Source organism: Cotesia glomerata, linkage group LG7 (assembly GCF_020080835.1).
Source record: "Cotesia glomerata isolate CgM1 linkage group LG7, MPM_Cglom_v2.3, whole genome shotgun sequence".
NCBI classification, from domain to species: domain Eukaryota; kingdom Metazoa; phylum Arthropoda; class Insecta; order Hymenoptera; family Braconidae; genus Cotesia; species Cotesia glomerata.
In genome coordinates this window covers 7594239-7620991 of record NC_058164.1, presented here as the reverse complement: position 1 = coordinate 7620991, position 26753 = coordinate 7594239, and the positions used below count along the sequence as shown (strand labels likewise).

At 27.9% G+C, this 26753-nt stretch overlaps 1 protein-coding gene across 1 annotated transcript in view; it reads left to right on the top strand.

Annotated features, from left to right (window-relative positions):
- The window catches only part of LOC123269467 (unconventional myosin-XV), a 67529-nt gene extending 41171 nt beyond the window's left edge, over positions 1-26358 (top strand). The window contains exons 22-29 of the mRNA XM_044735179.1: positions 13746-14164; positions 17985-18288; positions 22605-23000; positions 23084-23268; positions 24280-24412; positions 25160-25364; positions 25539-25678; positions 25789-26358. Coding sequence (XP_044591114.1) covers positions 13746-14164; positions 17985-18288; positions 22605-23000; positions 23084-23268; positions 24280-24412; positions 25160-25364; positions 25539-25678; positions 25789-26019 — 2013 coding nt within the window. The 3' untranslated portion in view covers positions 26020-26358. The remainder of the gene's footprint in view (positions 1-13745; positions 14165-17984; positions 18289-22604; positions 23001-23083; positions 23269-24279; positions 24413-25159; positions 25365-25538; positions 25679-25788) is intronic.
- Positions 26359-26753: the final 395 nt, after the last annotated feature.

Sequence of the window (26753 nt, the reverse complement as noted above, 5' to 3'; positions counted from 1 at the left end):
GTGCCTTTTGAAATATGTCTCGTGGTATTCATTTTTGTTATTATTCTATAAATATTTTTTTTTTATTTTGTTTTAGAAACTCTTGTTAAATTTTATAAAACTAGCTATTACTCGCGCGCTCCGCTGGGCGCTTTATAGAATTACATTTTTAGATCTAGACTTGAAATTTAATTAAAGTATTGTTTTGACTTGCACAGATTCTTAATTCTATCGAATTGGCATGCACCTTTTATCCATATAGTTATTCTAGCTAATATTCATTCTAACTTTCAATGAACAATCATTATAACATTCCCGCGTCTTTCTTTCAAAAATGAATAATAATTGATTTGAAAAAAAAAATTTGTAATGAGCATTGAAAGTGTCAGTTAAAGAAATTGCGGGTCTCATACACGGAAAGAACAAGATGATACTGGATCTCATCCCAGATTATATTGAGTCGAAAAAATTCAGATAGTAGCTAGTATAATCTAGATAACAATGAGTATAATCCAGATATCAGGCAGTATAATCTAGATTTTTTTATCTCCTATCTGAAATTTTTTTTCACCATAGATATCACTGAGTATAATCTGGGATGATATCCAGTGTCATCTTATTCTTTCCGTGTAAGTGAAGAAATCTGCTTAGTATATAAACATAACCAATAGAATTAAAAAATTTATTTTAAACAAGTGACAATCGAATAGAATAAATTTAGTTACAATAAAAATTCATTATTTCTAAGTCAAAAAAATATAGGCTTCGGATAAGTAATCACCAACATATCATATCGATACTGTCATTCTAATACGTCGTATCCCACAAAATTTGACATATTGACTTTTTTTGAAACACAAGAATCACAATAATATTACGCAAGTCATATTAAAAATTCAAAGATCAAATAGTTTAATAACTATTTTCAAATAAACATTTTCATCCGTCGAATCCCATTTAACTAATGCTAAAAATGAACTGTTTTTACCGTCTACTGTAAAATTTTCTTAATGTGGGATACGACGTATTAGAATGGCAGTATCGATATACTAAAACCTTCACCGAAACACGCTGCATCTTATGGTATAAGTATTATTCCGATCAGTTCAATAGTTTTTGCAGTATAATCGGACAAAAAAACTGACTCTTCATTTATTAGTATAGATTTCTATTAATTTTTCTAAAATGAAAATAAAAATTTGAATTTTATAAGTTCTAAAAACATTTTTCTAAACTAATGAAATTTTACAAAAATCTACCGTGAAAAATAATTATCATAAAATTTTTTTGCATAAAAATTAATTAATTACACAAAGTTTTATTTAATTACTCTTTAAGCATGAATGGATTTTCCACTATTTAACGAAAGATCATAAAATAAAATAAATTTGTAAAGAAACATTTCCTTCCCGACTGTATAATTATTATTATCATCATCGTCTTAATTATATTACACATTCCATTATCTTTTCTTCAGACGATAATCCCGCAGTTAACGTCTTTGAATTTAAATGAGGTTTTTAAACATTAAAGTCTTTAGTGGTTAACTTTGATAAATAGTCACTGACTGTCTATTTATGTAGTATTTAGTTGTGGATGCGCACTTAACACACTCCGATTTATCATCAATAAATCCGTTTAACGTATACTGTATTACAGAGCTTATTCTGTGAGGCAAACTTTCCGGTTTCTCCCGTTAAAACACGGAAAATTATAATAAATTTATAAATTAACAAATTACCCGCATCTCGGAAATATTTAAAACATTTTTCAATAAATTTTCTCTAAAAATCTACAATACGGTACCTGGGATCAGGTAACTCGTGTTTACTTGGGCCACAACGCTTGTATTACGGTAATGCGTGTAAACCTCCGGACCGGATATACCACATTTGAATTGGTAATTAATAATTATTATTATTACTCAGTTCTCCGTCAGTATTTTTATTTTTCGCATCAGCGGCCCCAAATTTTTACTATTATTTTTTTAAATAAAAATGATTTATTTCATTGTCATAGCCGCGCAAAATCGCCAGTTATTTATAAGGCATTGTACTAGTAAAGTAAAAGATTATCTTGTGAAAAGATTTGTAAAAAGTATCTTCATATAAATTGAGCGTGTGTTTCATACGTAAGGTGAATTTAAATTCAATGCATAGATAAGAGATAAAGTGAATTTTTATTTTCGGTTGTTATTTTTCTATTAAAAACCTATTGAGCAGTCGACTCAGTATTCAGTATTCAGTATAATAAGTACTAGTGAGTATACTGTTGACTTTAGTATCACGTGCCAAGATTTATTTACACACAGATGAAAGAAACGAATAAAAATAAAAAGGCAATTGTATATCCACATATTACACATTACATATCGGAATAGGAAGAAATAAAAAAGGTAATACGTGAAGGCAAGGCCTTCAAGTATTCGATGCATGCTCAGCGAGAGTTTTCTAAGATCGATCAAGGCAGATCGACCGGTCTTACTGGTATGTGCACGATTCACTTACAAACCTTTTATAGAATTTTATTAAATTTAAGTCCACATCATTTGACATGTTACATACTGTGCTATGCCTTTTTCATTAAATTTTATGCCTCTATCCTTTTTTTGGATTGCCAAGCCAAACTACTGATCTACTCTAAATATTTTAATCGTGTTTATTGACAACTAAACTTATAGGCGGAGAAATTTTTTTTTTTATACTTAATTTGTAGCTGGAAAAAAAATTACACACTGAAAAAAAAATTTACTTGAATCATGTAAATAATTTTGAAGAATTTTATGTTCTTGATTTGAGTAAAAAAAGGTAATTATTTACAAGTGGGCCATAATTAGGTAAAAAATTAACATTTTCAAATTTTTTCTTTATTTTACTTGTTCTTATGGCACATTTATGATAAAAAATGTCGTGAAAGAAAAAAATAAAGAGTTAGATAGCTTTTTTGCCTTTAAAAGTTGAAAAAAATTTTGGCTCTCATGTTTTTGGATAAAATTTCTATTTTATCTTTTTTTAATGTTTTTGATATATTTTTTTTTTTGAAAAATAAATAAAAAAAAATGTTCAATTTGATGAAAAAAAAAAAAAATTTAACATGGGCTAACATTTTTAAATAATTAGCTAGAAAAATTCTCAAACTAAAAATGTTATCTTGATTCTAGAATTTTTTTTTTTTTGATTGATATTCAAGTAAATTTTTTTTAATGCAAGAATTATGTCACTATTATTAAAATCTGATAATCTCAATTATATATTAAATTTTTTATTAATAGAAATATTATTTCTTTGTATCACAAATAGTCCAGTGTATTTTTTACAAACCAACGGAATCCATTTTTACACATGGTAAGCACGCACCTGCCGTAAAACCGGAAATGAGTGGTTGTCGCATAACAAACCTTGAAGAAGGGTCTTCCAAATAAAATACTAGCGTACACCAGAAGTAAAACGAGAAATAATTTAATATAACTTCTTAAGTCATACTGATTATTTATTTACTCAAAAAACGTACCATGTGTAAATTAAATAATAATTCTTCAATACAATGTATCTTATATATTCTTATAAATACATGTTTATAGAGAATTGTTTGTCTCGGGATTTAAGATCAAGGACACTACTTTTTCTCCTATCCGTAAATATGACAAGACTTATTTTTAAAAAATGTTGCATTGTTCCCACATATCTTCTACGCGTACACACGACCTCTCACCTTTTTTTATTATTTTTCTTTCTTCATTTTTAAACCTTTTATCTCTATCTTGCATATTAACGTTTAACTATCCCCTGAGTTGTCGATCTTGCCGATACAAAGTACTACTACATGTACATTGTACATGGTATAGTAAAGACAACCGATGAAATCATTGCCTTAGCGATTTAGAAATTACTGCGCAAGAATGCCGCAGGAAAATGTGTGATTACGAGACCCATGAATACTGACCAATAAAAAAAAATATATAATAATAATAATTTATGAAAATTTAAGTGTTATATATAAACTGTGACAGTATAAAAAAATAATCTAACTTTACACCGGAAGTAAATAAAAAAATGTTTATAAAGAAAAAAAGTCGTAACAAGTAATCATTTGACGGTTGTACGACTTTCTATTAGCTACACATCAATTAACACACGCTATTTGCTACGCTAATCTTAAGTTATCGCGCAATTAATAACAACTAAATATCCCAGGTTTCATATTTTATTCCCTGATAATACTATCTATTTACTTTTACTCAAATTTATGTTGTAATTATTTTATTTTTATACTTAGATATTGCAAAATTATGGTACTAAAAATATTACATACTTAATATTCTTGAATTGTATACTACCGGGGATCTTCTTTTATGGTTATTTTTATAACGATAATGTTTGAAAATGTAAACATATGAGTTGTAAATATACATTTAGTAAATTACAATTATGCCGATCGTTAAAAAATAAAATCATTGAAGTTGAATGTAGCAAGTGTAATATTAAAGAATATTAATGATGGTTAGGCTCAAACATTAAATTTTAAATGTCAATACAAAATTCATTTAGATAAAAATGTCAATCAATCATTTCAAGATTTAGGACAATAGTAGTAACAAGTTGATAAATTTATTTTGTTTTTTTTTCTTCATTAAAATGGTTGTGACATTTTAATTATCTATATTTATACAATTTTTTTGAAGCAACTCATTAATTTATTTATTAATTAATGATATTATAAATTACTAAAGAATCTTAGATATGTTTTTATGTTGGTCCCCTAATTTGTAAGTGATAAAAAATTAAATAAAAAAAATTTTGTTTTATTTTTTAACGCATTTTAAAAATTTGGTTACTTAAAATTTTCGAAAATTTTACTAAATTATTTTGAAAAAAAAATCAATTATTATTTATTAAAAATAAATTGTCTGTTTTAAAACCAAATTGTTTTTTTTTACAGAATTTCATTCGAAAAAATTAATTTAATAAAAAATTTTCAAATAAAAAAAAATTGAAATTTTTATCTTGATAGGTAAAAAAATAATAATTATAATTATAATCATCTTCCTGGTATTTATGTACTAACAATAAATTAATCCCTTGTAAGTCATGAGAATTAAAAAAACTTCATCAGCTCATCACGACATTGAATAGTCGGTGAAGATATTGTGAAAGTTTGCAAATTGGTTTATATGATTGAGAACGTGCGTTAAAAAAATAAAAGTTGCTAAAAAATTGTTGCATATAAAAAAAATAAATAAAAATGAAGATTTCTCGTAAGATAATATGCGTGATAGAGCTCATTATCATTAGAGTGATCATCATCAGCAGCAGCAACAGTCAGCAGTTTGCCGTCATACTTGTAACGAAATAGAAATCGGTACCGGAAGCAAAAACGTTTGATTCAAAGGTGTAAGAACAAAAGAAATAAATATTGTTTTTTTACTTTCGTATTAATAATAATACTATAATCGCGATGCTTAGGAAAATTGGAACAGGATTAATACTTAATGATGGTTATTTCAACAGGTTTTTTGTTCCATATAGCGGGTTATAGACTTAAACATATGCATTAAGTTTTTAGGTGAGACTTATACTTAATGTTATAATTGTGATCAGCAAAATACGTTTTTTTTTCTTCAATACAATGTTAATATAATGTTTTTATTTCAATATTTCAATATAGAAAGGTTTATATTTAAGTAGAATTTTTTAATATATTTAATATTAATTTAATGTAGGAATTTTGTGAAGAAATAATAAAATAATGTGTTTGATGATTACAAAACTATAATTAGGCAGACAAAAAAAAGCTGTGATACGGTGACGGGAAAGTTTTATTTTGAGTCCATTAATGTTAATAAATAGAGACCTGAGGCAGCATGGGACTGTCGTGTAAATAAATATTCTTTCACAACAAAACTTTTATATCTTCAAAATTGTTTTTCAAATTTTAACTTATATAAAATATTAAAAATTACTATGAGAGAAGAAATTTATTTTTAAAAAATGGGCATTGTTGTGACGAGAAATTAATTTGTTAGAAATTTTCAACAATTTTATTTCTTAGCTGAAGAAATAAAAATTTCAGATAGACAACTTGCGAATTTTCATCAAAAATTATTTTCTCCCAAATCTAAAAAACTTTTTTTTAACAATAAGGTTACTATGAAAAAACATTTCTCATTTTTTTCAAAAGAAATTTTTTCTCTCAATGTAGATTTTTGAAATACTCTAGACACAATCTCCAAAGTTGGTCTTTAAAATTTTTGTCAGTAAAAATTGTCCATTTCTCGGCGAATGAATAATTTTAAAAGCTTTTAGATCTTTCAAAATGTTTCATAAGGTTGTTGACTTTTCCAAACAGTTCCCAGACACGTGTATGTACGTACACATCTTACATAAAATAAAATGTTGGAAGTAAAAATTATTGTCATTCCCAAGAATTTCTCTAGGCGTATAATCATCGCAAAACTTTAATGACTGCGTATTAAGCTTAAAATATAACGTAATGGTAATTATTGTCATCAGAAATCTTCAGTGGTTACCAAATGACAGTTTTTTAGATTTAAATTAATCAACAATAAATACGGCAAAACAAAAACAATCCCCAAAACAAATCGTTTATTTCCGTAGTTTTCTGTCGCCGCTATAATTTACATATTTTTACTATGAATAAATAAAAATACAAGAGTATAAATATATATTGAAGGACAAGGTCTTTCAAAGCTGTATAAATAATTATCATCAACAATAATATTTACCACACTCGTGATAACATTAACTGATGTAACCTCCAGAGGATTTATAATATCTGTACATTGTATATAATCCTCTCAACTAAAAAAAAATTTCACATTAAATTATCATTACCCCACTACTTAATATATGTATTACGAAAATTTTATCCCTGTGCAAAAACGAATTTCTCATGAATTTTATTCTTAAGTTCGTATGTTGAGACAAATTTTACAATAACTTTATAATAAATTCGCCCAAAAACCTTTTCAATTAAAAAAAAAATATTTTTCTTTTAAAATCGAAAAAAAAAAATAATAGAATTTGATTTTAAAAATTTTTATAAAAAAATTAAAATAATTATTTAAATATCAATTAATAAAAATAAAATTCATCATGAAAATAAATTTTTTTGCACGTACTTACGACATATTATAATTACAAATAATATTTGCTCACTAATAAAATTTCATAAATTTTTTTAAGAAAATTAACGTAATTTTTTGATAAAGTTATATTTGTTTAAAAACATAAAATTACGACTGAAATTCATGTCAAGAAAAAATTTTTTTGTACAAGTTATTTTGAGAAATTTCAATAACAAAAATGAAAATTAACAAAAAAAAAAAAGACAAAATTATAGAAAAGATAATTTAGCACAGATTCTCAATAAACAAAACCTTGCAAACTTTCACATGTACACTTAACCCAAGTGCCGACTTCATTCAAGCTGATGAATCAAAAAAATTCTCATGAATTACAAGATATTAATACATTATACATTACTACTATTACTATTAACACATAAATATACCGTGAAGACAGTTAATTTAAAAACTACGAAATTATACTTACAATTAGACCAGCATCTACCAGCGAAAGAGAGAGCAAAAGACAAAGATAGTATCTAGGAGAATGGGTTAATTCAACCCATGATCATCAACTTTATCGTCCTTCCTTTCTCTCCTTTATTACTTGATTAACGCTGCTTATTAATTCCCGATTCATCAAACCTAATCCTCGATATTAATCCCTGTAAACTCACAACACACAAGACGTACCATACATGTTTATTCAAATTAGGTATCATTTGTTTCTCGAAAACATTTATATTAACATTACCCATCGGAGGACTATCATTGATTAAAATTGTAAACAATATTTTTTTTTTAATAATAATAATAATAAAATACACTCACATTCTCCTGTGACTTGATTTTACGTGCATATGGCATACCTAAGAAACCACCTGGTGGGGTACGACCCAGATAGCAGTCATTCGAAGGCTCTACTACTGAACAGCCGCACGGTTTGAGCTCACCAGGGTACCGCGGGAGTATCATACTGTTGGGTCCCCGCTAGTTTATCGGCTACCGCCGTGCCGACAACACGTTCTTTGATTTTGTTTATCATTAATTTACAGTTTTTTCTTTTAATTTATCTAAAGTGAGTGATTTTATTCGTTAAATTAATTTCTTGAAGATGATTAAATTTTTTTGAAGATTTGTAATTATAAATTTAAATAATTATAAAATTAATAGTTGATAATTAAAGTATAACATTCGAACGCAAAAAATTAAATAATACTAAATTTTAATTATTATTATTGATATTGTCAATAAAATAATTAGTGAGGAATAATTAACAAGTGAAACGTCAACGCGAAGAAAACTAGCACGCGAAAAGCGAAGCGGTTGTACGTGTATGCAATGTACATGTCTATTGTTTATATAAAAAGTAACTTACGGGTTAATTATTGACGTACACGTGTTGAAGAGTATAAATTTTAGCATTGTTATTATTGTTGGAAGTACAAGAAGTATATACAGGGGCGGGAAACGCATTGAAGACCGGAATTTAACAAGAAAGTTTATACCTTTCTCATTCCCGGTGACGAGTTTAAGAGAGTTTATTAGCGCTAGATAATTATAATTAAATTCAACCAACCAGTCATTGTGTCTAAAGCTCCCACGATGTCTACTACGAGGCTGGTTTCCTTACTACGGTTTTTTCTCACGATTAATGAAGTACACGGGCACTACACTATTTTTATGCTCTGCCGTAGTCGTAAGGGAACTCAAGAAAACTAGGAAGAGGAAACTGCTCTCGCGCGTGGCCGGAAATGCCAAATTTATATTTTGCAGTAATTTTATAATATAATATGAGATGGAATTAAGCTTATTAGCAAATTTTTACAGATTTTCTTATTGGTTGATTAAGGTTACATTTTATTTATTTTTATGATCAACATTATTATGATTATTACTATTACATATCCTCGTTTTGATAAAAAAAGAAACTCGCGTTGTCATTCTGGGTAAATTAATGTGAAGATGGCTTTCTATTTAAATTCTAGGAAATATTACTTGCGTGAGAATGTTATATTGTTGTCAATAATTGATAGAGTTGCTGTACACTGTTGATGATTTTTTTTTTAAGAAATTTTTGTCCTTGAAATTTTAAACTTGTGAATTTTGTGGGAATAATTATAACAAAATCAAAGTTCAGCTTTAAATTAAAATAACAAATATACTTTTGATTAAATTTTCAATTGATATTTTGTATAGTGACAATTGAAAATTTTCATTTATAAATATATAAAAAATTATAATAATTTTAAGTTCAATATAATTCAGATTTTTTATTGAAAATTAATTGAAGCTGAGCTAAAAATACATTAATTAAAATTTTACATCAATTTACTTATATAATTATAAATTACAGAAAAAAAATTTCTCAATATTTACAATTTTTCAAGTCATTGGTTTTAATTTTTAAAAAATTTTTTATCGGGCCGTAAATCATGAAAAAAAATCATAAACAAATAAATTGACTGTTACTTAAAAAAAAAAAAATTTCAAGTGTAAAAATTAATAATTACAAATCAGTATCGTAAAAAAACGCAAAAATTTATAGGCAATGTCAAGGTGAAGTGAACTGTTAAAATTCTTAAAATGTACCGCGAAGTGTCAGATGTGGAGGGAGTGTTCTCGCGGCGAATGTCCAGTAATTGGGCCGAGCTGCCCCAAACACTGCGCCGTCGCCAAAAGCACCGTCCCGAAATCCTGAACCAATTCACGGACAACTTTGACTCTCAGGAACCAGAGTTCCGAAAAAATGAGTCTCAGCCCCCGATGGATGTGCGAAGAATAGTAAAGCGCTCAGAATTCTTACGAAAATTTGAGATGAACGAATCGGAGCATAAAAACGATTCCTGCTGGGACCAACGCTCCGAAAAACGATTAATCTACAACGACTACAAAAAGACCGACTTCGGTCCTAAATTTTTTTCGAGAGTGAACCCCAATTTTCCCAGTATGATGATCAGAAACGAGTACCGCAATCTCTCAGACGAGGAACGGAAAACAAATTCTCCTGATAGTTTGTTAGTTAAATCCTCAGATTCAGACTCTAGTAGCGACGAATACGGACACACAGACGATTCAGGAGCATTTCTTGAAAATGACAAACTTGCTGGTCAAGTTGGACAACGTGGTCGCATTGCAAAATTATTTTCACGAGAAGAAAACACTAAAAAATCTTCCAGCAAAGTAAACGGCAACGTTCAACATCAGCAACAAATTTCAAACAGAAAGTCTTCGAGCAGCGAATCGCGGAAGTCTGTGAAAGATGCCCAACTGGTCACGAACAAGAGTTCCGATCATCTCGAGGAATCTCGAAGGAGCACTTCCTCGTACGAGTACGAAAACATTCCAAGGATTGATGTCTCAAAGGTTCTTGGCGAGCAACCAAAGACGCGTGGTTCTAATACTGATCGTAGGCACCCGACTATTGAAGAATTGAGGATGGAGGTCGGGTGTCAACTCAGGAGTCGTAATTCTTACGAACCTCGTCAGGAAAATCACTTAAGAAAAATTAGCTTACAAGATTCGAATTCTCCGGTTTCATTATCGAGTTCTTCGCCTCCGGGTTATTATAGTAATAATATTAATAATAATATAAATAATAATAATAATAATAATTGTAATCGATCATCGATGGAAGAGCTGAGGCTCGAGGGGTTCATTCAGGACATGTGTAAGATGGAACAAACTAATAATAATAGCTATGGGAACCGCGTTAATGGTGAGAAGAAAAAATCAAAAATGGAAACAATCACCGAGGAGAAGCAAGACGGAAGTAAACTGAGTGTTAGGGAAATTCTCAAGAGATTCGAAGAGCTGAGAATGCAAAATGAAGCTCAACAACAACAGCAACAACAGCAGCAGCAACAGGTTGAAGAAAAGGAAAAAAGTGGAGATAAAACGCTTACTACTATTCAGGAAACACTGCAGAAATTGGACGAGAAGGTCAAGCGATCGAGTAACCAGGTTGAGACGAGTTTTACAGTATTCTTTTATGTTTTATTTGAGTTAATTTATTGATAATAATGTTTATGTATTATGTTATGTTATGCTGTAAGATGTAAGATATAACGGGTTAAAAGTCTGGCTGGGTGTTTATCAGTGCAGTTGTTGTATATTGTAGGTATTATGACCGTGTAATTGTGGATGTAGTGGATGGTGGTTAGTATAGTCGAGTAGCTATTCGGGGCGTATTAAATAAATCATAAAAAATTTATACGAATCCGAGCGTTAATTATTTAGTGCAGAACCTGCCGACTGTGACGGATAGACGGAGATTCGAGAATATGGAACGTACATGGTAATCCTGGGTAACTGTAGAATGTTTGAGCACGTCGAACTTTACACTCTCTTTCGTTCGATGGATGATATCATGGAGATGGGTATGAAAGAATTCGGTTCTGATTTAAAAGGTTTTTTATTTTTATGGATATTAAGATAAAAAAGTGAGTGGAAAATTTTTATATTTTTTCAGGATAATGACCCGAATTAGATGAATGAACTTAATTAATTAAAAATCCTAGAAGAAATATTTAATGTCTTGGTAATATCAAACGCAAAATGGTATCGTAAAATAGAAGAAAATGATTTATATTGCAAGAAATATTATGCAATAAAATTTTCATTGAATCGGTCATTAAGTAACTTTACAAAAATATAAATTTCATTTTATTCAACTGAATGTTTATTTAATTCAATAAAATGTTTTTTTTAATTAAAAAAAAATTAACAAGAAAGCAAATAATATTCATTTAAAATTAATTACTTTGGAGCATTCACAGTAAAAAGTTTTGCGTCAAAAAATTTTGTTTTAAATATTTAATTTGTAAATTTAATATTTATTCTGGTAAATCAACACAAAAAAGTATTAAATATTTAAGGTAAAAGCCCCAATATATGATCATGTACCAGTATATGATCACTCCATGTATTTGTATATCTATATTCACAAATATAGGTATACAAATACATGTAGTGATCATATACTGGTACATGATCATATATTGGGGCTTTTACCTTAACATAAAAATTTTTAACACAAAATTTTTTGACGCAATGACGCAAAATTTTTTACTGTGTTCCTTCCTAGCCATTAATAAGTACTATATATTTATTTTCGAACTATCCATGATACTAGAATCGTAATAATTTTTATCAACAATTACATTTAGTTTCTTTTAGAATAAATCTTGATTCTGAAATCATTGATTTCTTTAACAGCTAAGATTTTAATTAAATTTTTTATCTACTACTATAAGTTTCTTTTTCTTTCGGAACAACCCATAATATTAGAATCTATTACTTGCAACTGAGAATTTGATTTTAAGTTTTAAATCAGATACAGTAAATCTATGAAGCTAGAACCATTAAATTTTAAATGATTAAGATTTTAATTTGATTTAAAATTTTTGATCCATTTCAATAAGATTTTATCGGAACAATTTATGGCACTAGAATTATTTATTTTTACATGAATCAACTCAAATTTAAATTTCATTTAAGGAGGTTCATCGAAAAATCACTTTTCTTACAATATCTTCCAATTTTTTAATACACATAGTTTTAAGTGTCCTTTATACGTAAGAATTTTTTTTAATAGTCCTTACGAAATATTAGCGATTAAAAATCGTAGATTTAACATGTATTCCCTATGCTGACTGAAGTTAGAGTCAACATTTTATTAAATAACAACCATACTTTTCTCAGAATTATTTTATAAAAGTGAGAATAATTAATAGAAGATATAACAAGTATTTTTTATCAAAAATAACATAAACGAGCAGTATTCATTTTTTTATAAAAAATATTTGAAGTTAGTGACTTTTGATATTTTACGTGAGTTTTAGAGTGGAAGTAAGTGAGCGATAATAGTCTGTAAAGGGAGGCAACACTAGTGCGTGAGAAAGAAACCAATATAACCTATTGGTGTCTTTTTCTTGCTTATGAACCTCCTTAAGGTTTTTAATTCAATGCTATAAATTTATTTTAGGACAATCAATAAAACTAAAATTGTCATTTTTTTGCAACCATTTTCAAGCTGAGATTTTAATTTTCTCTTTCATCATCTTGCATATATATTTTTAACTTATAAAATTGCAATAAAAATTAAATATCAAGGACAGCAACTACAAAAAAATAAACTCAGCTTATATTTCTAAGATTTTCATAGAGACTCTATGACCAGATATTGACTTGCTTAGAATATATAATATAATAGTAAAGAGTAATTTAAGATCCTAGAGAATTTCGATCGATGCATTAATTCCGCGCTCAACCGCCTTCAAGAATAATCGCATTCCGCTCTAAATGACCAAGGGAGGTCTTATCCGTGAGCATTTGATTGCATGGATAACTCGTTTTCTCGTGTTATAGTAAGACGAGAGATCGAACGCGGTATATATAATAATCTTAAGATACGTGGTACGTGCTAGAGTTCCTCGTAAAATTGATAAAAAAACTTTTTAAATTACAAATTACGTAAATAAATAAATAATTAAAAAGTCGAAAGTTTAAGAAATTAAAAAAATTTTTACATTTTTAATCAAGAGATAGTAATTATTTAGGTCAGATTTCAATCAGAAATTTTTATTAATTACCGTTTTCGCAAATATTAATTATTAATTGCATACGCTTCTTAAAATTTGTTTCATGCATTATTAATAAATTTTTTGTTTATTTTTTGCAGGTTGACCAAAAACCGCAGCACAAGACCCATCACGAGAACCACGTCTCGCAGATTACGAAATCGATCCAGTCTCAACCGAGCTACGGGAATAATAACAATAATAATAACGTCAGTCACAACAATCAAATTCACAATCAATCAAACCACGTTAACCGGGAGACAAATCACTCGCCTGTGAACCGAGTCCCGGGGGGTCACACGTCCCCGATAGTACAGGCAAATGGCGGGAGCAACCACAACCAGAAAAACCACCGCAACAGTCAGCATCACGGCGGCCAAAATCAGGAATGGCGGCAGCCTGAAGAAACTAATAATAAATCCCCTGAAGAAGAATTTTACGAGTGCGGACCGGTTGTTAATGATGGAAAGCACTCGCTACTTCAATATGCCATGTTAAATTTCCGGCAGAGCACTGAAAAGTAGGTTTTTTTTTCTTCATGTTAGTAAATGCAAAAATCTAATTTTTTTTTTTTTTTATTTTGAGAACAAACTGCAGTTTATAGAAAAAAAAAACTTTCTACATCATTTATCAAATTTTAGTAAAAAAAAATCTGATGCTACACGGAAAGAACAAGATGACACTGGATATCATCCCAGATTATACTGAGTGAAAAAAAATTTCAGATACACTGATAAAATGATTTGTTTATAATTAAAAATATTTGTTAATATTTAACAAATCATTTATTAGAGACCACTTTTTAGTCCTCAACAAATATTTCTTAGTATTTAAATAGATTTATTAATATTTAATTAATGAAAATCAGATTTATTAAATACAAACAAATCATTTTAAATACCAAGAAATATTTGTTCAATACTAAAAAGTGGTCTCTAATAAATGATTTGTTAACTATTAACAAATATTTTTTAATACAAATAAATCCTCCTATCAGTGTAGTAGCTAGTATAATCCAGATTACAATAAGTATAATCCAGATATCACGCAGTATAATATGAATTTTTTTAGCTACTATCTGAAATTATTTTTCACCACAGATATTACTGAGTATAATCTGGGATGATATCCAGTGTCATCTTGTTCTTTCCGTGTAAAATCATTTATTTCTTTACCATTTTTGGATTTTTTTTTAACAAACAAATTTGTACTGAAAAAGTATTTTAAAAAATTGGATTCAGATTTTTTTTTTAATTTTTACGAGAAGAATTTATTTTTGTTAAACTATTTATCAGTTAGGAAAAATTCTAAGAAATGTCTATTAATTTTAGTTTCATAAAAAATTTAATTAAAAAAATTTTACATCGACGTGAGTTGATCTGAAGTTTGGATAAATGGATATAATCATTATTGAAAAACTAATTAATAGATTAATTCTCAATTGTTAATTCCAATTTTTTACTCTCCGTTTTTTATTTAATTTTTTATTGCTATAAATATTTATATTTTTTTAATTACTCACTTTCCTATCCCATAAAATACTAAAAAATTTGTTTATTTTTTTGAAATATTTTTTCATAATTATTATTTTTGAAATAAATTAAAAAAAAAAAGAAAAGTTTGTTCTTGAATATAAAAAAAAAGTATTATTAACTTAAAAAATTAGAGATACAATTGATGTCCTAAGGCAAAATTTGTTATTAATCTAAACTGTTATAAATTTATGATTTATAACTTAATTAATGAACTAATTAATTAATTAATTAATTGGCTTGTTTTATGTTAGTGTGTAATTATTAATTGTTATTATTCTTATAATGATTATATTAGGAAATAAATATATAAAACAGGTGGTAATTGTATCAAATTAGTCGCATTAACAGTATCGCGGTGGAAAATCTTGACATGAAAAATAAAAATAACGATGGCTGGGCATGTACGCGGTAACAACTTTCACGATAAAAATGTCAATGACTTGTGGCATGTGGCATGTGGCCACATGCCAATAAGAGCTTCGTTTAAGTAAAGTATCAGTAGACCGAAGTGAAAAGTAAACGCGGAAATCAAGTGAGAAGTCAATTGGTTGAGAATATCAATCAGTTTTGTTAAAATCCACTTGACGTGTTAATTTATACGTTTCGAAATACTTAAGCGGCTCTTATTCAGTTTAAATATAAGCAGCATAAGTAATAATTACTCTATTATTATTCATATTTATCGGGACGAGTTATCGTGAAAAATGATGAGGGGTTTGATCTTTAGCGAACCCTGTCCCAAATACATTGAGCGACCGGTCGTTCGACTTTCTCGCGAAAAATGCCGTCAATTGAAGATGATAATGATGATTATCGTTATCATTATGATGATTGTAGTCCCAGAGAAAGATGAAAATTAAGAAGACATTAAGAATAAACCATAAACCTCAAAAATAAAAGGAAGTTCGATGTACGCGATTATATAAATATAAATTTATTCATTTTTGGTTATAAATTAGTAGTACTTTTGCCTCAAGCCCGATGTCCAATTAATTTTTTTTATTACTAGCTTTCAAATTTATATCGAGGGATTATGGTAAGAAGTGCGACTTCTAAAATCAATGATTTTGCTTCGTATTTTATTTAAAAATAAATAATTATTGTTTAGAAATTAAAAGCGTCTTTATTTGCTGAATTTAGCAAATATATTACATTTTTTTTAAATTTATTTCACTAAAAAAAAGTTTACCTAAAACAAGAATATTTTCTTAAGTCAAAAAATTTTTTTTATCTTTGCACTGATAGAAGGATTTGTTTATAGTTAAAAATATTTATTAATATTTAACAAATCATTTATTAGAGATCATTTTTTAGTCCTTAACAAATATTTGTTAGTATTTAAAAAGATTTATTAATATTAAAATTTAATAAATTAATATGAGATTTATATTAAATACAAATCATTTTAAATACTAAGAAATATTTGTTTAATACTAAAAAGTGATCTCTAATAAATGATTTGTTAACTATTAACAAATTTTTTTTTAATACAAATAAATCCTTCTATCAGTGTGCAGAATTTAATATTTTGTGTATCGATAAAGTATTCATAAAAATTTGCTCTCATATTTTTTCAAATTTTTTACAGTAAACTTTATTTTTTTTCTTAAATAATCCAAAAATAGTCAGCTATTAATTAACTTCGATATCGACTCACATCATGTCAGTTTTTTTTTTTTATTAATTCCTTAATAAAAATCAATGGTATATTTATTCTTGAAGCTGTAAAATATTTAAATTTAAATTCAATAAATTACGATAGTAATTGAAAAAAATAAAATTTATTCAAATCACTATAAATTAGTATTGACAAAAATTGAGGTCTTGAGAAACGGATATTTTTTCTATATTAAAAACAACTATTCAAATATTTTTATATAAAAAATTTATAATTCTAATGAAAAAAAATTAACATAAACGTTTGATATTATTGATGATATTTTCTTCTTTATAAAAAATTGAAATCAATCTTAAACATTTAATGATCTAAAAATTTTTATCTTAGTCTTTGGTTTATTTGTTAGTACAAATAAGAAGACGTCGAATTTTTTTACAGCTAATAACATTAATACTGTAATAAAAAAAAAATTTTGTTTCCTCATTCTGACACTTTAATCCTGAATCATAAATTAATGTCATTGACTTGTGCTGCAATAAGACAATAATTTAGTTGTTGATCTGAGTATTTTATTAGCAAGCTTGTAAAATAAATGATTGAGAAAACATATGATGGAATGCTCATCTTGAAGTATCTCGCTGCGTTCTATACGGTCAGGATGGGATAGCAAAGAATAGGCTAGAAAGTTACGTAATGTTCGTGCGTTGACCGGTGAAACAAACTGTGTTGAGAAAGCATAACACTGTATATTGTACCGAGTACAGACACAAGAAGATATGATCATGACAGGTGGCTTTTCATGCGGCAACCAATCGTTTTCCTCGTAAAAGTATAAACTCAGCTCGTAATTTTTGAGCTAGACTGCGGCATATCCTCGCAAGTTTTCGGTCTAGACGCTTCGAGAAAATAACAGTAATAAAATAAAATAAAATTATAAATACATATCTGTTGTTATTGTATAAAAAAATTAAAACAAAGGTTTATTATTGGTAATTTAAAATATATCGATGGCGCCATGGGATCGCTTGTAAGAAAAACAGACGTTACATTGTTGATAAGTTGTTCAATAAATGTTGTACATTTATGAGAAAATGAGGAAATGAGTGGTATTGCGTGGAGAGACTTGAACTGTGTACGATAATGTTGATGTTTATGTTTATATTGTTGCTATATTGATGTTATTGCAGGTTCGAGATGATGAAGACCGCTGATGGATCGATAAGTGGCTCATTGAAGGTCATCGAGTCCTTAAAGAACAAAAAGAAGAGCAAGAAGAACAAGGGCCAGCAGGACGGTGCTGAGTGGACTTGGAAAGAGCAAGTTGATCTTGTTAAATTTTCACCGGTCCCTATCGAGCAGAGTCTCCTTAGATTGGACACAGAGCTTAGTTCACTTGCCGTCGAGTGTTTCTTGTGTCTTATGAGGTACATGGGTGATCAACCATTACCCCCGGACATGAGTGAAGTCAAATGTGTATATACAATACTCATGGTGAGTGAAACCTTTACTTAAACTTTCTACTATACTTATAAGAATAAATAATTTTATGTTTTTTATTGTTGCTATTATTAACTTTATAATAAATCAACTCCAGTTATTAATCATTCTTAGTAGTCAAGCTTGTGTCGGCAGAATTGTAATTATATGCTTAGATTGTCCTTTCTGCAAATATGGAATAGAAGACTTTATTGTAATTTTATGCAATTATCTATAAGAGAAAATTTATTTTACAGAGAATTTTTTTGCGACAAATATTAAATATTATTATATTTATTGAATCAAATATTTTTACAAATTTAATGCAGTTTGGAAAAAATTTAGTTTATTAACAATTATGCCAAGGCTAATGCCGAATGGCAAAGAAAAATTATACAAAGAATTTTTTACATTATTGTGCAATTAAAGTACGTACAATTAGAGTATTTAACATAAGAATATTGAAGACAGAAAATAGTGAATTAATAAAGATTATGAGTGAATATAAAGATTGAATTTATAAAGAATTAACTAACTAATTTAAGAGCCTATGAATTGACGGTACAAACAAAAAAGAAAAATTTGTAGTATAAAGAAGCTACATCGTGAAAGTTTACTAGAAATTTGAAGACTAACAATAAAAATATGAGAATTGACTAATAGTTTAGGATTATACATCAAGATTAAATAAATAATCAAACATCTTGTTTTTAAAAACCTCCGATAAGTGGTGAAAATTGCTCAAGTATTTTTAAGTTTTCTCATAAATTTATTGGGCATATGCTTATTATTAATGATTTGTTTGGAATTTTTCTTCATGCAACCGTTGAGTATTAGTAATTGAATAATAAATAATATACATAATTATTTAAATCACAGTAGTAATAATTAAAATAGCTGTTTATTAGTAATCAAGTATTATTTAATGTAAATTATTATTTTCCGGGTAAATTTATATTTAAATTAACTTCTATTTCTGCTTGGATAACACTTTTTATTATGTCACGAAAAATTAATTGATACTTTTTTAATGTTTTCTTAAACTGATGTTCGTATATAAATCTGTGGAGTTCTTTATCTTTTTTCGGGTATAATTAATTAACTATATTTACAATTGAGATTAAATTTTTATAATTTATAGAGACACTAAGACTTAAATTCAAGCTTACTTTTAGAAATTTTGAATTATAAGATCAACAGTTAAAATACTCGTTAATAAACTAATGGTGTGTTCAGACCCGCGTTCCGGAATGCCTTACTATTTTCTTTGCTACCTGAAGAAATTCACATAGAAAATTAAAAGTTATAAAATCAGTTATAAAATCAGGCAAATACACACAATTACTCAGGTGTAATTATTTGAAAACGGATCTTGATAAATAAAAATTATAACAAGAAGAAACTTCTCAAAATTGAAAAAGCAAATATTATTTCCGATTTTTAACAAGCTGTATTTCATATGAAATGATCTATATGTATTATGACGCAGATTTTACTTTTTGTATTTGAGTATTTTAGTTAATTATTTGAAAATTAATAGAAACAATTATTGTTATTAGTGCGGCGATTATTATTTAATTTTTGTAATTTTATATTATTATTACCGAAGGTATGATTAAATTGTAAAAGAAATTAAAAGACTGGCAAAATTATTCTAAGTCCCGAGGACAATTTAGTATGGAAAATCAACGAATGGATATAAAATGAAAGAAATGACGATTATTATTTTTGAATGCTAGTTCGCGGACACCGGACAGGTGTCTAAAACGACCCTTCCGGTTCGTTACAAAAGGATTGGGGGAAAAATGATAAACGCCAAAATTTGGCTCGATAAAGCAAGCAATTCTTTCTCGGGAGAATTACTCGGTCGAATACTCTTCACCAAGTAATTCCAGAGGATGATACCCTACCTGGAGTCTGACCAAGGCCCAGGTAAGTATCGTGAACCGACCGGATGAAAGTGCTGACTTGACCATGTGGGGGAAATTTGGCCACCGCGTAGCCGGAAAGGGTTGCTTTCCAAACACCCAAACGGGATTAGGGGTAAGTAGGGCCGGAAAGGGTTGCTTTCCAAGCACTCAAACGGGATTAGGGGTAAGTGTAGCCGGAAAGGGTTGCTTTCCAAGCACCCAAACGGGATTAGGGGTAAGTAGGGCCGCGACTGAGGGTGTATCCATCGGTAGGATTACCACTTTGTAAAGAGAGTAGACAGAGTTTAGCCACCAGGTGGCACAGAAAACGGGAAAAGAAACGATATGTCCGATTATTGTTAAATTTGACATCAAGTTTGTACATATTATCACTTAAGCTTTTGATATTTGTTGTTCTAATGTATTGTTTATATTGTTTAATTTGCTTATATTGTTTATATCGTTTATTAATATGGTCAGGCCAATAAAGAGGTTTCCTTTTTTTGACTTATTTAAAAATGAAGGGTTTTGTTTATATTTTGTTATTGATAATGTAATCCCCGTTTATGACCCTGGACTCCGGCGAGCAAATTTCGAGCCGGGGACAAATTAGATATTTATACTTTTGAAAACGTGGACGTTACAGTATTGTTTACTTATATAAATAAACATTATTGAATAAAGTAATTTCAAAAGCATGTGAATGATTACTTAAGCAAATATTGCACATTCTAATGATTATGATATTGATACAATACTATATAAATATTAAGACTCTGTGCATAAAATTTTTTAAAATTTCATTCTCAATTTTTAATGAAAATTAATTTAGATACTTAATAATTTTTAAAATTAACAAATAATTAAAATTAACAAATAATCTATGGCAAAAAAATAAGAAAAAAAATTGACATGCAGAAATTAAAAAAAAATAAAAAATGCAATTTTTTAAAAATAATTTTTTAGAATTAATTTAATTGTTAAATAAAATTAAAAATTAGTCAAGTGACAGCTAACTTTAATGTCATCAATTTTTATTAAATAAATTTCTGAAAGATGAATAAGGTCTTAAAAAACTGAAATTAATTTTTTTTTTTGCTCGACTAATAATTAATTCTGATAATTAATCTTAACAATTTAAAGTAATTTATTTAATTTTTTTATTTGACATACTTAACAAAGTAATTATATAGAAACACTCTACAGTTATGCTGCCAACATTTGAATAAATATCTGATTTTTTTATCATCAATTAAATACTAGGAAAATGATGGAAAAAATATAAATTTTTAATTACTATGAATTTGAAAAATTTTTTTAAATTATTAGCGGCAGCAATCCTTATTTAAGGAGGTCCTTTCGCCTTCAATGTTAAATAAAAAATATTAGATTACGCATAAAATTAATTTTTATCTAATAGTTAAAGTCCTTATTTATCTAATAGTAAAGTTTAATTTAGTCTTTACCGTGAAAATTTTTGAAAAAAAAATTTTTAAAAATGTTAGTATTTTTTCCAAGTCTTACGAGAAAGTCAGACCTTAACAACTTTTTCGAATTATGGTATTAACTACCGATTAGATGGCATAAAAAAAAACTCAAAATAAGGTTTTTCAAATATTCAGGTTTCATTTTTTGCAATAAAATATATAGGTTGCCGTGGAATATATGGAGAAATTAAAATTATAAAATCACAAAAAATTGTCAAGCAACCTACATTAAAATGAAGTCAAAACATTTGGTAACGTTGCGTAGCGCGCAAGCTTCAGACCATTCAATAAATTCAAACTAATTTATTTATTTACACTGACTGCAAAAACTTAAACGTGGTTAAGGTTATATTGTGCAAATGAAAATGTAAACAACTGAAGTACAGCGTTTCCAAATTACGGACAGATTACTAGCAGTAATTACCGTAACTCCTATTCTTTCCCGCTTCACAGCATTATTTATATTTGTAAAAATGCTTGCCGTAAGATGGACGGTGTGGCTTAATGTATATAGAATAAGCGAAAGGAAACTTAGTACAGACTGGATAGCTCAAATGGTAGAGTAGCCGACATGTCTTCGAAAGGTTCTGGGTTCGAATCCCAGTCCGAGCTATCTAATAATTTTTTCTCGCATATTCTATAAACTCACATTAAGATGATCCTCTCCACATTCCTTTCTCAATCCTTTCCTACCAATATCCTGTTAATTTATATTTGTAAATTGAAAGAGTCAAATTAATTTTTGTATTTAACTATTTTTTTTTTATTTTCAAAATTTCAACGATCAATGCCTCATATACTATTTATTTTTTAATTTTAGGAATTTTTATAGGTTTTTTATTTTAATTTATCGTATATTGACTACTACAGTTGTTTTGACTCAACTGGAGCGAAAGGACTTCCTTAAGTATGATTAAACTTTTTTTTGTTTTAGCATTGCCACAAATTTGAACCATTACGAGACGAAGTGTTCTGCCAACTAATGAAACAAACGACGAACAACAAAAGCCCAAACCCAGATAGCTGTCAACGCGGCTGGCGATTATTCAGCATTGTCGCTGCCTACTTCACTTGCAGCGAAGGACTAAGACCTTACTTGATAAAATACCTAGAAACTGCGGCGTACGATAAAAGACGCGCGTATCACGGAACCGCGACAGTCTGCCTTCAGAATTTGCGAAAAACCGTAAAGTACGGCGGGCGGAAAAACGTGCCCAGCGTGGAAGAAATAATGGCCATCAGCGCGGGAAGAAACGCGAAGAGACAAATATACAGACTGCCTGGTGGTACCGAGAGAGTCATTAACACCAAGTGTACGACTGTTGTTCAAGTAAGTCAATGCCACTTTTTTATTATTATTAATAAAAACTTGTAACAATACTTTGCTTCAACAATAATCTGTCTCATATTAAGGATGTCATTGAGGAAATGTGCAGCGTCATATCCGTGAGAAATCCACACGAAATGGATGAATTCTCGCTATATTGTATCGTCGACGGTGATGCTTTCACGATGCCTTTAGCGCGAGATGAATATGTCCTTGATGTTACCACCGAGTTGCAAAAGAATCATCAAGTATTTTATTTGATATTCTGCAGGTAATTAGTTCATGATAAATACATTCATCATTTTTTGCACGACTCATGATGCGAAGCATCATCGAAAAATTTGTTTTCTTTAATCTATTATTATGTGCAATTAATATTTTTTATAAGCTCTTCTGGTTTTGTAGAACCAGAACAGCATATAAAAAAAATTTTTTTTTCGCCAATCAACTAGGGAAGAAATAATCAAAGTAGCGTCTAAGATCCTCCAAACCTCGAGATCTAATGAAAAAATGATTTTTGAAAATTTAACTAAAAATACTATCACAGCCGAATTTTTTTAACCCTCGGAGTACACACCTCCGAACAGAACTTTAGAGTACACATGGGGTCAAATTGACCCACTGGACTTTCGAAGAATTATATCTCAGAAACTATTCATTTTCTTGAAATTCAATTTATTACATTTTTGATAGGTAAAACAATGCTCTTTTGAATATAATCATTATTATTCTGAATTAAATAGTTTTTAATGTTGAAAAAATTAATTAAAAACAAACCTATTTTCGAGAAATATTTTAGGATAAGAAAAATTCTGGGGTTAAAATGACCCTTAGTGTACTGCGAGAGTTAAGATTGTCAATTTATGTTAGGAGAAGTTAAAAATTTTATTTTAATTTTTTTCAGTCAATTTTCACAAAATACAAAAAATTGAAAATTTAAAGAAATTGGGGTGTGTTAGTGTTTTCAGTCTCACTTCCAAAAATCAATTTTTCATTAGATCTTGACTTTTTAAAGTCCTTAGAATCTACTTTGACGATTTTTTCATAAACGCTCTTGTGGCTTTGAAAATTTTTTTTGTTAAAATCGGAAGAGTGTATGTCGAAAAATAAATTATTTTTGCGTTTTTCAACAATATTTTTACTTTTATACATTCCCTAGTTGATTGGAAAAAAAAAATTTTTTTTGTACGCCCTTTTGGTTTTGCAAAACCAAATTTTGAGATACTTTTGTCTTTAGTAACGCGAATTATATTAATAATAATTTTTTTTTTTAATTAAATAGATCGGTGTGGTATTACCCTTTGAGACTGGACGCAGCTTTGTACATAGAGGTTGTTTTTAATCAAATTGCGCCAGATTATTTGGAAGGACTTTTGCTAGTTATTCCGGAAGATCATTTACCCCAAGAAGTTATTGTAAGTTTTATTCAAAAAATGCAATGATAAAAGAATTTATTAACTATTAATAATTCATTTATTTGGAAACAATTTTTTTATTTACTAAATATAAATACTTGTTTTTTAATTATTTATTGATAGTTTTTTAAAGAAAAGTGAATTAATTATCAAATTGTTATTAATTAATAATTTTCACCGGAAAAAAATTTTTAATTTAATTCAACCATTCTTTTATTATTAATTTTATTTCTTCTACTTTTTTTTTTTTTTTAATTTTTAAGAAAACTATTAATCTACCCAATTTAGTGAAATTTTATTTTTTATTGAAGTTGTAAGATTATAAAAAGAATCAAAGTGAAATTTTTTATTCAAGGATCCAAACAAATGTTTATTAACAGTTAAAAAAATTGCGTCATATTAATTTTTCTTCAACTATTAATAAATCTTATTTAATCAATGATTTATCAACAGTTAATAAATATTTATTAAATTATCTGATGTTAAAAAATCATTAATTAACAATTGATGCTAAAATTAACATACATCTCATAATTTATAAAATTTTTTAAACAGATAAATTATAATAAAAAAAAAACTTGGAAAAAAAATTCCACGAGTATAAATTACAAAAACTATGGACGCAAATTTTTTAAAATATTTTTAAAGATGTCTGTTGATTTTAGTATCATAAAAAAATTACATATTAATCATGATTGATGATATATGATTTAAATAAATAAAAAACTCAATTATTTGTATTTACAGTACGATATGGCTCAAATAGCTGCTTTACTGCACCGAGCAGCGGATATGGCCCACGATCCATCAACTAAAGAAATAAAATACTTATTACCAAAACCTGCGCTCAGCTTACGAGAGCCTAAACCTCAGCAGTGGGGTAGTATGGTCCAGCAAGCATGGAATAATATTCAACACAATACTCCTGCTGTTTGTAAAGCCCAAGTTCTAGGTAATTAACTTAAAATTAATTTTTCATTCATATATATGAAGTATGTGTTAATAAATGGGTTATCGCTTCGCTAAACGAGGTCTTGGATACATTTTTTTTTAAGTTACTTTTCATACTAACAGTTTTATACAAATATGTTAGATGCATTTTAATAAATAATATATTTAATTACAGAAATTCTGTCGAAATGGCCGCTATTTGGATCGAGTTTCTTCGCTGTAAAAAGAATACCAGAAAACGGCAAAGAGAAAGGAGGAGATCACATTCTAGCCCTGAATAGACACGGTGTTCACTTTATCGATTTAATGACACACGTATGTTACTATTAGCATTTTTATTGCAAATCCATCTACATATTACATATAATTTCTAGCCAATATTTAAATAATAACGGCAACACCAATTTATTATTACTTAATTGCAGGTAACGTTGTATCATTATCCTTTCTCGGAAGTAATATCGACGCGTAAAGTTAAATCCGAAGAAGGAGCTCTTTACCTGGACATGAAATGCGGTAATTTGATGCAGCAAAGAATAACAAGATTGCAAACAGAACAAGCGCATGAAATTTCACGCCTAATCCGACAGTACATTACAATGGAACAGCGGACAACGAATAATCAAACAACCGGTCTTTCTTACGGCTGGAAATGATTTTATTCATTCATAAAATTATTATTATTAAAATTTATTTTGTTAATAATATTATTAATTTTTCATTTTTTCTAAAATGCATTTTAAGATGACAAGCGTAAAAAAACAATTAATAATTACGACTTTTAAATTCAAAATGCTCAATTATATCGGTGTGTAAATAATAAATAAGTAATTATATTTTATTAGATAAAGTGGCGATAAATAAGAGCAAATGCTGCATTTAATAGTAAGTATGTTTAGTTATGTTATGGTGTAATAGCTCAATACAACTTTTAAGTGACTAATAATAATTAAATTAGTTTTTATTGATATTATTATATGCCCAATTTTTGTCTTTTATTTTGGGCATAATAAATTGATAATTTAAATATGATATTAAATGTTGAACATTGATCAATTAAATTTATTTCAATTGATTAAGTGTTTTGTTTACGCTAAGTCCATCGATAAGTCATAAATAAATAATTGTTGTTATTATTAAAGATATAATTTTTGTCTAAGAAATTATGTTATTATTGTTTAAATTACTCGAGATTTATTGTTTAATTTTTTTTTTTAATCACTCAAGTCGATTTTAAAAACTTTTATTTATTAAGTGTATAATAATAATAAATAATAATTATAATTATAATATAGTAATAAAAAAAGTTACACCCAATAATATCATTAACGCTGAAACTAACATGATATAAAAGTAAAAAGGTATTAATGTTGACTAACAAATTAATGTT